This window comes from Hibiscus syriacus, unplaced genomic scaffold (genome assembly GCF_006381635.1).
Source record: "Hibiscus syriacus cultivar Baekdansim isolate YM2019G1 unplaced genomic scaffold, ASM638163v2 tig00002193_pilon, whole genome shotgun sequence".
NCBI lineage: Eukaryota > Viridiplantae > Streptophyta > Magnoliopsida > Malvales > Malvaceae > Hibiscus > Hibiscus syriacus.
In genome coordinates this window covers 2,227,065-2,240,499 of record NW_024061914.1, presented here as the reverse complement: position 1 = coordinate 2,240,499, position 13,435 = coordinate 2,227,065, and the positions used below count along the sequence as shown (strand labels likewise).

The window sequence follows — 13,435 nt, the reverse complement described above, 5'->3', positions numbered from 1 at the left end:
ATCGACTACTTTACCAAATGGATAGAAGTTACATCATATGCTAATGTCACTCAATCCAATATTTGGAAATTCTTAAAAAATAGATCATATATCGGTACGGTTTACCAGAAAGGATCATTACCAATAATGCAACTAACTTAAACAACAAAATAATGGATGTTACATGTAAACAATTCAACATAAAGCATCATAACTCTACTGCTTATCGACTAAAGATGAATACAGTGGTAGAGGCAGCAAACAAAAAGTTTAAGAAAATAGTGGAGAAAATGACTTAGACGTATAAAGACTGACACGAAAAGTTATCTTTTGCCTTGTTTGCTTATCGAACTTCGGTGCGGACTTCAACTGAGGTAACCCCATTTTCATTAACATATGGGATGGAGGATGTGTTTCCCATTGAGGTGTAAATCCCGTCACTCCGAGTTTTTTCAGAAGTAAAGCTGGATGACACAGAATGGGCGCAAACTCGATACGATGAATTGAACTTAATAGATGAGAAGAGGTTGAAAGCCATTCACCATGGTCGAATCTACCAAAAATGAATGATTTGAGTACACAATAAAAAGGTGCACCCAAGATTATTCCATGAAGGAGATCTCATGCTAAAAATGATTTGGTCAATTCAAAAAGATTTCAAAGGAAAACGGATACCGAATTGGGAAGGGCCTTATGTCATGAAAAAGGTATTCTCCGAAGGAGCATTAATCTTGAATAAAATAGATGGGCCATAACTACCTAATCCAGTTAACTTTGATGCAGTCAAAAGATACTTTGCTTAGGGTGAAAACACGAATGGGCACCCTAAGTCAATGATTCAAAAAAAAAGGAAAATGTTTAGAGTGGAAACCCGAAATGGTGCTCTAAATTAAAAAGGAGAAAAACAAGAAAAAAAATATGGGTCCAAAATGAAACCCGTAAAGGGCGTCTTGAAACCAAGGGAGAATCCAAGTTGAAAACCCAAAAGGGCGACTTGGGTAATAATCCAAGACTCACACACAGGAAGGTCCTGGATCAGGGCAATAAAGCAGCATGGCATCCAAGTCTTCGAAGACTTAATAATTTGGGAGAAACTTTGCACTCTTTCAAGCATTGTCACAATTTTCGAAGTCCTCTTGACAAAAGCTACACTCAAAGTCATCTAACAGTGTGCCAGTTCAAAGGTGTCCACATTATCAAGATCTAGGTCACCTATTTGTCTTTTTGAATATCTTTTCTTTTCAAAATGTTTGTCATGTATTTTATTTTTATTCCTCATAAATAAATATGGACCTTTTTATGAGAGAAATAAATTAAGCATCTTAGATTGAATTTTAATAAGAATTATTTATTCACCTTGAAAAAAAAAAGATAATTGCATATTACTGTATAAAGTTTTCCTGAAAAGTATAGGTGTTTGGAAGCTGATAGAGGTTATTGCACAATGGTCGAAAGAATGGCATGGATACTAGTTTGAAAATCACTAAGAAGTAGAAACGACATTGATTAAAGATCAAAATCAAATTTACAGAAGAAAATCAAGAATCATTTCTGAAACAGAAATTTCCAAGAGGTACAAGTTCAAACTCTGTTAAGGATCAAAAAATCAAGAACCAAAAATCAGAATTGGGAAGAGTCAAGAAACCAAGACTGACAGATAGAGATTGAGATTTCTCTCTAAAACAGAAAATCCTAAAATGGAAAATTTTGCATAAGCATTTTAGGCATACATAACAACATTGCATCTATAGCATTGCACACATGGGTACAATTTTTCAGATCTTTGTCAAAGTCAATTTCAACTTCACAACGAAGGATATTGAACTCGAAGAACACTCAGCTTATCGAAGCAGGATTTCAACTTCACAATGAACGATATCCGGCTCAGAAGAACATTCAATCTGGACTCAACTTCGTGATGAAGGAGTCACCCATGATTTCGACTTCACAACGAATGATATTGTGCCCAAAACGTTCGAGATTGACTCAACTTCACAGTGAAATAGTCATCCACAACATAGTTCAACCCAATGACAAAGAACTATTTATCATCTAAGGTCGTCAAGTCAAATCTAATTTTAGTTTCTTAATAAACTTCGATTTTTTCCTTAATTTGAAATTCATTATTAAATTTAACTTCAATTTCTTAATTAACTTCAATTCGCTCCTAATCTAAGTTTTTTTCTTATGATAATCTAAGTTCAATTTCAAGGATGTCTATTTTTTCATTCATTTTTCACTAATTTCGTACTTATACTCATTGTTTTTGGGACAATACGATTCCTATAAAGTATCAATTTTGGACATTATTGAGGGTGCTTCAACCTTCCTCACATGTAACGACTCTCGAATCTAAGCATGATTCAGGTGTAGATACATAGCAAACTTATGGGGTTTTGGTAGTATCTAGCCAAAAATGATCATTGGTGACTCCAAGTACGTGACAAGCTCTTCAAAGATTGAATAAATTTGAACCACAACAAGAAGACTTCGGTAATGTCTTTTCATTTTATAAATAAAATAATAGTACGATGTTAATTGTTTGTACCACGTAAGGAGACATAACTGACTATACACGTACCTAGGGGTGTAAACGAGCTGAGTCGAGCTCGACTCGAACTCGAAAACTTTAAATGTAGGCTCGACTCGACTCGAAAACTCGCGAGCCTAAAATTTTCAAGCTCAACTCGAACTCGAAAGATAATATTGAAACTCGACTCAAACTCGAAAAGGCTTGAATTCAAAAAAGAAATTCAAGAGCTCGACCAAAGCTCGAGACTCGAGCTCGATTCAAGCTCGACTTTGAGCTCGATTCAATCTCGTTTGAAGCTCGAAGACGGGTTAATTTTCAATTGTTGAAACCCATCCCCTTTTATACACTCTCTTTACCCCTTATTCCCCAAGAACCACCGATGTAGGATATTAACTACTTTCAAACAGCTCAGCAACAGCAACAGTAATGAGGTTGTCCAAATTCACACCGCACCTTCAACTCCGATCCCCATCTCCATCTCCAGATCTAGGTTGCGGTAAAAAGGAGAAAGAGATAGTAATATATTTTCAAAACCAAAAACTCCTAAGGCCTAACTCGGTACATCACTCACTAACCCGAAGATCTAGAACAAAAAATGTTAGCTAAGTAAAAGGGTATAATAATAGTTTACAAAAGGATGGATTAAAGCTTTCATGAACTGATAACATCGTCTTCTTCATCTTCCATGATACTCTCCAATGAAGGCCTCCAACAACACTCCACTTTAACTGATCTAGCTTTCTCCATTTCAGCCAAAAGTTCCCCTAACTGATACCCGCCATTATTGCCGTTCTTATTCTTCACCTTCATTAACAACAACTTGAGCTCCTCTTTTGTAAGCACCATTTTCACCTTCATGCTGCCTTTTCTTCCTTCGTTTTCCTTCTCAGCAGCTTCACGAATCTCTTCTATTTATTCTTTCTTTCACCTCCTACCTTGATCTGAATGTCTTCTCCATACAATTCCCCATGTGTTCTTTTTTAAACTGCAAAAACTTCTTGTTAAATGGGAACTGAATAAGGGTATTTATAAAAAAAAATTAGATACACTAGATCTTATGTATAATCAACACCGATTTTCTCATCACGAGACTTGATTTTTCCGCATAGAAAGAGACAAACTGAGCAGTCAACTTAATATAAACTAATTACAACTTGGAGGTTTCATATTAATGTTTTGGTAAATTAAGTTATAGTCCCCCAAACTTGAGCACCCTTTTGTAAATCCCTAATTTAATTCTTGATTTGTATATTTAATTTTACGTTTATTTAAATTTAGTCATTAGTTTAATATGTATATTCATGTTTAATAAATTTATAGTTTGGTATGTTATATTTTTAATTTTTGTTTTTCAATCAGATTTGTTTAAATTTTCTTATTTATTTTAAATGTTTAGGTTTCATTTATGTTATTTTCCATATTATTTTAGCTTAAACCGAATAGGATCAATTACATATAAGACCCTATAGTTTATGCGCATTTTGTATTTATGTCATTGGTTTAATTCCAATTTTGTAAGTTTAATTTTACATTTACGTGAATTTAATCATCATTCTAAAGTTAGTATATTTAGCTTAAATTAGTCCTCACATTTAGATTTCTCTTGATTTAGTCCCTGTTTGGGATTGTTTTCTTTAATTAGTTGTGTATATTTATTTTGCGTGTTGATATGTTTATGTATAAGTATGCGATTGATTTATTTAGGAGTCACATAACATCATTTTGCATAGTTTGTATATTACCTTCATGTGCATAACTTAACCTCTATCACATAATCGGATTTAGATTTTAGGGTTTAGGGTTTAGGGTTTAGGGTTTAGGGTTTAAGATTTAGGGTTTAGGGTTTAGGGTTTATTGCAAAGACATTAATTAATCGACTTGGTACCGATTTATGAGGTAAGTATAATTTAGTGTTTAGGGTTTAGGGTTTATGATTTAGGATTTATAGTTTAGGGTTTATTGCAATGGCATTAATTAAAATTTGAGGGTAGTTGTATTATAGAATTTTTAATATATTTTTAAATTTTTATACTTATCAATAGTGTATTTTTAATATATTTTTAATAATGTAATTTTAAAAAAATCTAAAATTATAATATAACATTTTTCGAGTCGAATATTGAGTAGCTCGTTTAGGCTTGTTAAGAACTCGAGTCGAGCTCGAGTCGAGTTCATTCGATTCGAGTATTTATCGAGCCTTGATCGAGTCGATCTTGAGTTGCTCGCGATCTGTCTCGTCTCATTTACAGCTCTACACGTACCTTTATCCTACATGATATAAGAGTGTCCTTTTAAAAATTAATAGTAAACTAGTGTTAGGTTAAAAATATTTTTAATATTTTAGTGGTTAAAAGAATAATTATTATTCTCAGAGATCTCATGTTCAAGTACCAACGACTGCAGCGTGATTAAGTGTTTATTGTCATATAGTTGAGAGTATTTGAAACAAATACTATTTTATAATCATTTTATCTTAATAAAAAAACATGAACCCAATACCAAGTTGACAAATTAAAAAATATTATTTTAAAATCAAATTGCTTAGAGCTTTGAAGCTTTTTCTGATATTTCTAGCCACTTTGATATATATTTTTGATGTTTAAAAAGCAGGTTAAAGAAGCTTAATAGGAGGAGGAATCACCAAACGTCCATAATGTGAAATTTAGAAAAAGTAAATCTTTTAAGGCATCAAATTCAATCTATAGCCACTCAAAGGTATCCACGTAACACTCTCAACGTTGAAGGGCTAATTTGGAAGATGTGGTCCCTTGACACCCACTTACCTACGATCACAATTTTTCAAATTAAATAATTCATCAAACCAATTACATGTTTTCATTAAACAATCTAGGATCCAATAGTGCGCTACCACTTGGCACAATCTACAATACATAAAAAAATAAACACTAAAAAAGCTAAGAAAAGTGGGAATGGTAAAGGAAAGAGGCACCCCCACAGCGCCCACCACAAACCAAACATGGCATAGCCACGTGAAATCCAGCATAACTACTGTACGCATTACTTGATTTGATGACATGGCTAACTCCCATTGGCTCACTTTTGTACGGAAGCTGACGTGCACTTTTAGGGATATAAAAATAATTTTTTAATGGAGCCCGGCGAGTCTCCGGTTCTTGCATGCAACCGACAGAAATGTTCCGTGTCGTGCTGTTTTCATGTTACACGCTGGCTTTGCGGACACCGGGCATGGACGTTTTCAGTAAAACTGGACACGTGTCTCGAACTCACACGGTGTGCATACGTTTTTGGTGCATCCACTTCTCCTCATTGTGGAATCACAAATGTTTTGCCATTTGCCATTTATTGTCTTGGTTTTCTGTCTCTGGGATTTGCCTGTTTCTTTTTCCTCTTAATTTTACCAAAAGAAGAAATAGATTAGGTTCTCCACTTCCTTAGACTTTGGTCCACAATTATGATTATTATTATTATTATTATTATTATTATTTACATTTATTCTAGGGTTTTCTTGAGAGAGCTTTCAAGCACTGATATAGGTAACTAATTTTGGTTCTTCTGATCTGCAAAATCTAGGGTTTTTGGTGTATCTTTCATTTCAAAAAAGGTAAATCCCTGTAAATCTTGTATAGGTTTTTCTCATACCAAGAAAGATTTTTTGTTTTTTGTTTTGTTTTTCAGTTTCCTTAACTTGAGTAGAATTCTCAGTTAATCCCTTTCTATTTTTGGAAACCTTTTTTAAAAATTTTGTACCTTTGCCTATCAATATCGGTGTTTAAGGATTCAACTAAAATACACTTATTTTTCTTTTCCTTTTTTCTGGGTTTGTCTGTGTTTAAGGATTCATATTTGGTTTTTGGTTGAAGGAGAAAATGGTGAGAGGGAAAACTCAGATGAAGAGAATAGAGAATGCAGCAAGTAGGCAAGTGACGTTTTCAAAGAGAAGGAATGGACTGCTCAAAAAGGCCTTTGAGTTATCGGTGCTTTGCGATGCTGAAGTCGCACTTATCATCTTCTCTACCAGAGGGAAACTATATGAGTTTTCAAGTTCTGGGTGCGTTTTCTCTTCATATTTGCTCATATGAATAAGCTATTAAACTTGTTGATTATAGAGAGGACCCTCTCTGCTAGGCTAGTACTGAGAGTACATTTCTTATCCCAGGCTTTATGACATAAGGGACCTGAATCTCTGATCTCTGTCCTTCTGGTTTATTAAAATCAACATATTTAGTTCTGTTGGGCTTTCTAGTTACCTGCTGTTCTAAGTGAGGAAAAAGAGGGATTAATATAATGCTCCTTAGTGTTAATGTTTTGGAGTTAAAATTTGCTCAGACTCGTCACTAAAGTTTAGTTGTTTAGTCATATGGAAGCAGGCTTACCCTAAGCTAGCTTTGAAGCTGCTTTAGCTTGTTGATTTTATGAGAATATTTCAAGTTTAAACCTTGGTTTATTCTGAAAGTTCCTTACAAGAGCTGAAAATTCCATAAAGCTTTGAGTTTTGAATCGAAAAATAAAGAAAGAAAGAAGAAGAGAAATCAGTAAGAAAAAATTAGAAACCTGTTGACTGTTTCGGGGGGACTCTTCGCAAGAGTTGAGTCTATACTGCGTATTTCCTGTTTAAATTGCCTTTTCCCCCTCCATATTTGCTTTCCTACAAGCTACATCCTCCATGGATTTAAATATTAGTTCATTATCGAAATAGTGGTTGTTATATAATAGTAAAATTCGAAATTATTATTGTACGACTACAATATCCGTAATGATCATAATAGTATCCTCTATTATTGGAATTGCAACCACAATCGTAATTTAATTTATGGTGTTAGCAACAATTGTGCTTGTTTTAAGACCTCGTGCTTAATTAAGACTAAGGTAGACAAGATATCACTCATCAATAATTGAGGCTATACTATATAGTTACATAGATTATTAGGTAGACAACATCTGTTAATTTTGAGGGGACTTAATTGATTTAGTGCTTGTTTTGGTCATTTGGATTTTATTTTTTTATTAATATTAGGTAAGTAAAACGTACAAGTTAAAAGATAATTCTCAACTATTTGATATTAAATGCTCACATCTTTGGTATTCTTAGTGCTCGAACCTTAAACCTTAAAGATTAATAACAATTTTTTATCACTAAGGTCATTTGGTTCGTGTTCATCTTCAAAACTATTAAAATGGGTTATTTCGAAAGACTCGTACATTGTCTCTTCCATATTCGAGTAGGTTTTAGAACAGCTAAGATATTTTGTTGGACTGCAAGGGAAGACTTGTTCCGTTTTGTACTTCATAAATGAATGAAGAAATGATATATTTAAGAAATGAGGAGTTCCAATTTCATAACATCTCTGATTGAATATTTAAAGTATGTATTAATATATTCTGGTTTTCTCCAAACTATGTATATTATCTTTGAGTCAAGTAGTTTTGATGTAAAAGATTTTATTTTCAGGAAAACGTATCATGCAGGCTTTACTTTTGTGTGTTATATTTGAATAAAAGGAGAAGATCCTAGCTGGAAACACCATTTCTAAATGCACTGCTTTAATCTATTTTTCTTTTCTGAATATCAAGTATTCAGCCCTTCTTTTCATCTTCTTTTTGTTTTCAATATAAATCATTTTTTTATTCCTTCTTTGACATGATTGTAGGAAGATATGTGCATGATTTTCCAGATATTTGATGTTATTAATTGTGGAGTTGTTTCAGCATGAACCAAACCATAGAGCGGTATCAGAAGAGAGAGAAGGAGATTCGAATCAAGCACAAGTTAGCAGCAGACCAAAATCTCCAGCTACAGGTACCTATCTCTGAATTCAATCTTACTCAGTAAAATACAAATCAAGCCACCTCAGTAGTTAAGAGGTGGTTATTATCCCTAGATGTTACGGTATCTAGCACGATGCCTTTAGGGTGTTTGAGGTTATTATTAAATGATAGAGTATTTTGAACATATACTACTTGTAATCATCTCATTAACAAAAAAGGGTAAATTACACATTAGTAACTAAACTATCACTTTTGTTCAGTTTCAATACCTACACTTCATTTTTTTTCTCAAAACAATACTTAACATTTAGTTTAAATTTCAAATTGATATATTGATGTTAAAAACTTAATAACAACGATGACATGGAATTATTTTCTCTTTTTGATAATCCACGAGTCTTGTAAGGTAATTCCATGTCATCAGGCCGTTAAGTTTTTAACAGTGGTACCAAATTGAAACCTCATCAGGTATAATTTTAAAAAAAATAATGTTTAGACACTAAAACGGAACAAAAATGACAGTTTAGGTACTAAACTTGTAGTTTACCCTAGTCAATAAAATTTGGAAACTTAAATACGACTGTCCACGCAAAAACTAACGATGATCGAGCTTGTGCATGAAGAATGACAATGAAGACGCTCAAAGCCTGGAAAAGAAGATTGAATTACTCGAAGATTCTAAACAGTTAAGTCCTTAATTTCAAACAAAAAATTGCACATTAGTACTTTCTTTCTTTTCATCAATATCTGCATTAATATATTTTGATTTTTTAACAGAAAACTATTGGGAGAGGGATTGGAACCATGTTCTGTTAATGAGCTACAACAGTTAGAAAACCAGTTGGAACGAAGCTTATGCAGAATAAGGGAAAGAAAGGTACATGTATTTACAATCCAATTCAGATGCATGCATTAACGTTTCAAATTCGGTCTAATTCTAGTTTTAGGCCCTTTATTATGTTGAAATTTAGGCGTTAAACCATCTATTTTAATTTGACATAAGTTAGTCCTACTACTTTTTTTTTTTTTTTGATAGAAGTTGGAGGTCTCATTAAAAACTCCCTTCTTATTCGTTCACATACCAAGAAGTATGTTAACGAACATTGGAAGGAAGAAAAGAGTACCTCAAATTAAATTAATAACAATACCCAATACAAAAGATTACACGAAATATCCTCCTATGGTGATAAACACCATTACAACAAACACCTTAACCTCATATAACCTCAACCAAAGTCGCAATCTAAACACCTTATTTCTAATTACACCTCCCGTAATAGAATTTAAACAACGCAACAGAACATAAAACAAAATAAAAGCAACACCTGCAACCATATAAACTAAATTAAACCACAGATAGAAAGGCAAAATCTAATTAGATTCGTCTTCTTCAGGAGCCCACGAGTTTGGCTTGAATGAAGGCTCTATCTCATGCACCATGATCTTGAAGGAGTTGTCACCCACATTCAATTCCAACGTCGCATCAATTCTCGCACCAGCCTTTGCTAGGACTTGAATTTTTGCCCGATCAAAGGATGATGGTGACTGACAGCTTTCGTCGATTGCTAGTAACTGACCCCAACTATCAGCAATGTTCTTGAAGGTATCCCAATTCCATGCGTAAAACGGAACACCCTCGCAAACTAACCATACTCGACGACACTCCAATACCAAACTCTCTGACCAAGCTTCGATTATAGTTTGGTTTAAGTTGATAACATCATTAATTATGTTGAAACTTAGGAGTTAACCCATCTATTTTAGTTTGGTATAAATTAGTTATACTTTTATAATACTACTAGTTGGTTTAAATTAATAACATGAGAACCCATCAAGTAGTCTCAGTAGTTTAAGGAAGCGTTATTCTTCCTAGAGGTCTTGGGTTAAAGTAGCTGTGTATGCGGGTGTGTGTTGGCTAAAAAAGATTCTGAACAAATATTATCTTATAATCATCTTATATTATAAAAAATTTAGGGTAAACTACACCGAACTTTAGGCATTGTATCGTTTATACCACTGAACTTTGATTTTCGTTTCAATTATATCATTGGGTCGTTAAATCGTTAACAGATAGATCAAAAACGTCGTTTTGGCGAGGTGTCAATGCGGACAGTTGTTAGCCACATCATCATATCGTTAACGATTTAACAGTTCAATAGTATAATTGACACGAAAATCAAAGTTCAAATCTATAATTGACAAAATTGGAAGTTCAATGATATAAATTATACAATTATAAATTATACAATGCTTAAAGTTCGATGGTATTTGATGTAGTTTATCCAGAAAAAAATTAATAATACGAAAAAACACAATTAGAGTTACATGATGACATGGAAATCACAAGAAAGATCTTGTGGAAATCTAATTGTTAGGTTTAATTAATACTCCATTTTCATAAATTTATTGTTTTTATTTTTAAATTATCTCATTCAAAATATCATTTTGAAAATCAACAAATATTATCCCTATTTCTTTAGTCACCCTTTCACTTTTTTTTAGGAGTTGATTGTTATTTTAATCATTATATATCACACATTGGAACTTTTTACTTCTTAAAACAGGTCAAAAGTGAATCTTTGACTTTAGCGAACGTTTAAGGATTTCTTTTTAACTAAGTTTAAGGATTTTTCTAAATTTATATTGTTACTTTAACGACAATAAAAGTCAATGTAACTAATTCGAACCTACTAATAACATCATAAAATAAATAAATTAAATTAAGTAAACCACATTATTATTTTAGGGTAAACTACTTATTTTGTCACACAATTATTATTATTTTTTAAAATTATACATAATATTATATTTTGGTTCTATTTTAATCACCCGTTGTTAAAAATTAACGGTGATGCTTACATAGTTTTTTAAATTATTTTTAATATTGGCATGACATTACTATATGTTGACACATCAGCAACATTGTTAATATTTTAACAGAGAGTGATCAAAATATAACGTTAGGTATGATTTAAAAAAAAGTATTAGTTGGATAGCTAAAAAAATTAATTAATAAGTGGAAGACTAAATAGATAATTAAGTTTACCATATTATTTATTATTTTTAATTTCAATTGGGTTAAATGTAGGTATCGGCTTTTTAGTTTTTAGGCTTGGGCCAATAGGAGACCAATTTTCTGAAAATAGGCCCAAATGATTATTTTTCTTATTTTTTGGGTTCACGGTCTTACGATTTCAAACGACTTCGGTTAAAATCATAATTAAAATATTAAAAAATAGAACTTATCAAGTGACTTCAATGATTAAGTAGAATGTCATTGTTCTTAAAAATTTTATATCCAAATAGACGTATTTATATGGTGTGTATATATTATCAGCGATTAAGAAATATTTTGAACATTTTTTAATCTATCAAACTATTAAAGGATATGTTATAACTTAGATGAGTTACTGATTAACTTTGATTTTGGCATGTTCAGAATCTATTCTTTCGCGAGCAGATTAAGAAGTTAAAAGAAGAGGTAATCAATCAATTTTGTGAATTACCTTTATTAATATTATCTTCTTCTTCTTTTTTCACTGCGGTTAACTTTTAATTACATTTGATGGTTAAAATATTCAGGAGAGACGTCTCGGGGAAGAAAATGAAAAACTACGACAAGAGGTTTGTGTTTTTACATATTTATTAGGCCAAATTATGGTTATAGTCCTTTTACTATACTTAAATTTAGGATTTACCTACTAACTTTAATTTTTTTTATTCATCTACTTTTATAATACAAGATTGTTAATTGATTATTAATTAATGTAATAATTTAATTCATCAATGATTTTTTTTATTAAATTAGTATGGGATGAAACCATTACAATTGTCAACAAGCATGGAAGAGGAAGGAGAGGAGACGACGGAGGTGGTGACAGAATTGTTTATCGGGCTACCAAAGAGAAGAGGTATAAAAAAACCCTAATTTTCTAAATAATAGTTTATTATCTCAATACATTATGAATGAAGCTTTAAAACAAATTGAGAATATGATTTATATAGGAGCTATAACTAAGGATGGAATTGCAATAAAAACTACGATTTAATGTGTGGAAACATCAGTTATTTGTAATCTAGCCGAAGATTATTATTGTTATTGGTGTACTATTAACTAACTGCAAATTTGATGATAATGTTATTCCTATTTTAATTTCTGTATAAGTTGAAAAAAGAATTTCAAAATATCTAAACTCTATAACTTAAAAGCCTAAAACTGAATATACAAACAAGCCATGGCTGCTGACATTTTTAAAAACACAGCTACTATTCTTGTATTTTTTTCCTCTCATTATCAGTTTGTTCTTTTCGAAAGGATGCTATTCGTTTATATAGTTGAATAAAGTTTGAGACAACCTACAATATTAAAAGCTGAATCTTCAAGTTTTTTAGATCCTTTACTTTCGTCTTCCATCAATACATCCACCTAAGTATACCAAAAACATTTATCTAATACTTTGGGATAATCAGGAGTGTGTAAAAATATTCGATATAATTTGTTGATACGTAGATCTAATCTGAAAATTTGAATATCTGATCCGCATTTTAATTTTTGGATAATTCAGATATAACATTCGAAAAAATCGAACGGATATGGATCGAGTAAATTTCAATTTTGAATTATCCAAAATTTTGAAGAAAAAAACAAGCCTTTAGACTTTAGATAGCCTTTAGCCCTTGGGAACCAAGTTACTTCAGTGGTTAATAAAACAATTATTATTCTTAGAGGTCTCAGGTTCGAACACTAGAGATTATAGGGTGTTTGAGCATTCATTGTCAAATGGTTAAGAGTCTTAGAATATATACGGCCACTTGTAAGCACCTTAGGTTAATAAAAGAAAAAGAAGAAAAAGATAGCATTTAGTCCAATAATTGAGTAACACTAACCTATTAAAGCTCTAGCCTAATAATAATTAAGATATTTAATTAGTTATTGTGTGTAAATAACTAAATATATCCGATTTTTCAGATCGGATTAGATCTGATATCCAAAATTGCACACTCCTAAGAGTGATTATAGTATAGTATTTGTTCATAAATGTTTTAATCAATTAACAACGTATATAAATCCGGCATATATATTACTCGACCCTAAATTTAAAAAAAAAACATGTATAAACGTAGTATACTATTTCATCCAAGGTGAGAGCTTAAAGTGAGAGCCGAGTGGAAAAG

The 13,435-nt window shown here is 31.9% G+C and overlaps 1 protein-coding gene across 1 annotated transcript; it reads left to right on the top strand.

The window, feature by feature from the left end:
- The first annotated feature begins 5,887 nt into the window (after positions 1-5,887).
- LOC120138098 (agamous-like MADS-box protein AGL19) lies at positions 5,888-12,292 on the top strand. The gene is made up of 8 exons (XM_039153695.1): positions 5,888-6,153; positions 6,342-6,542; positions 8,201-8,291; positions 8,884-8,945; positions 9,038-9,137; positions 11,700-11,741; positions 11,843-11,884; positions 12,069-12,292. The coding sequence occupies exons 2-8, from the start codon at positions 6,361-6,363 to the stop codon at positions 12,186-12,188; spliced, it is 639 nt and encodes a 212-aa protein (XP_039009626.1). The 5' UTR covers positions 5,888-6,153; positions 6,342-6,360; the 3' UTR covers positions 12,189-12,292.
- The last annotated feature ends 1,143 nt before the right edge of the window (positions 12,293-13,435 follow it).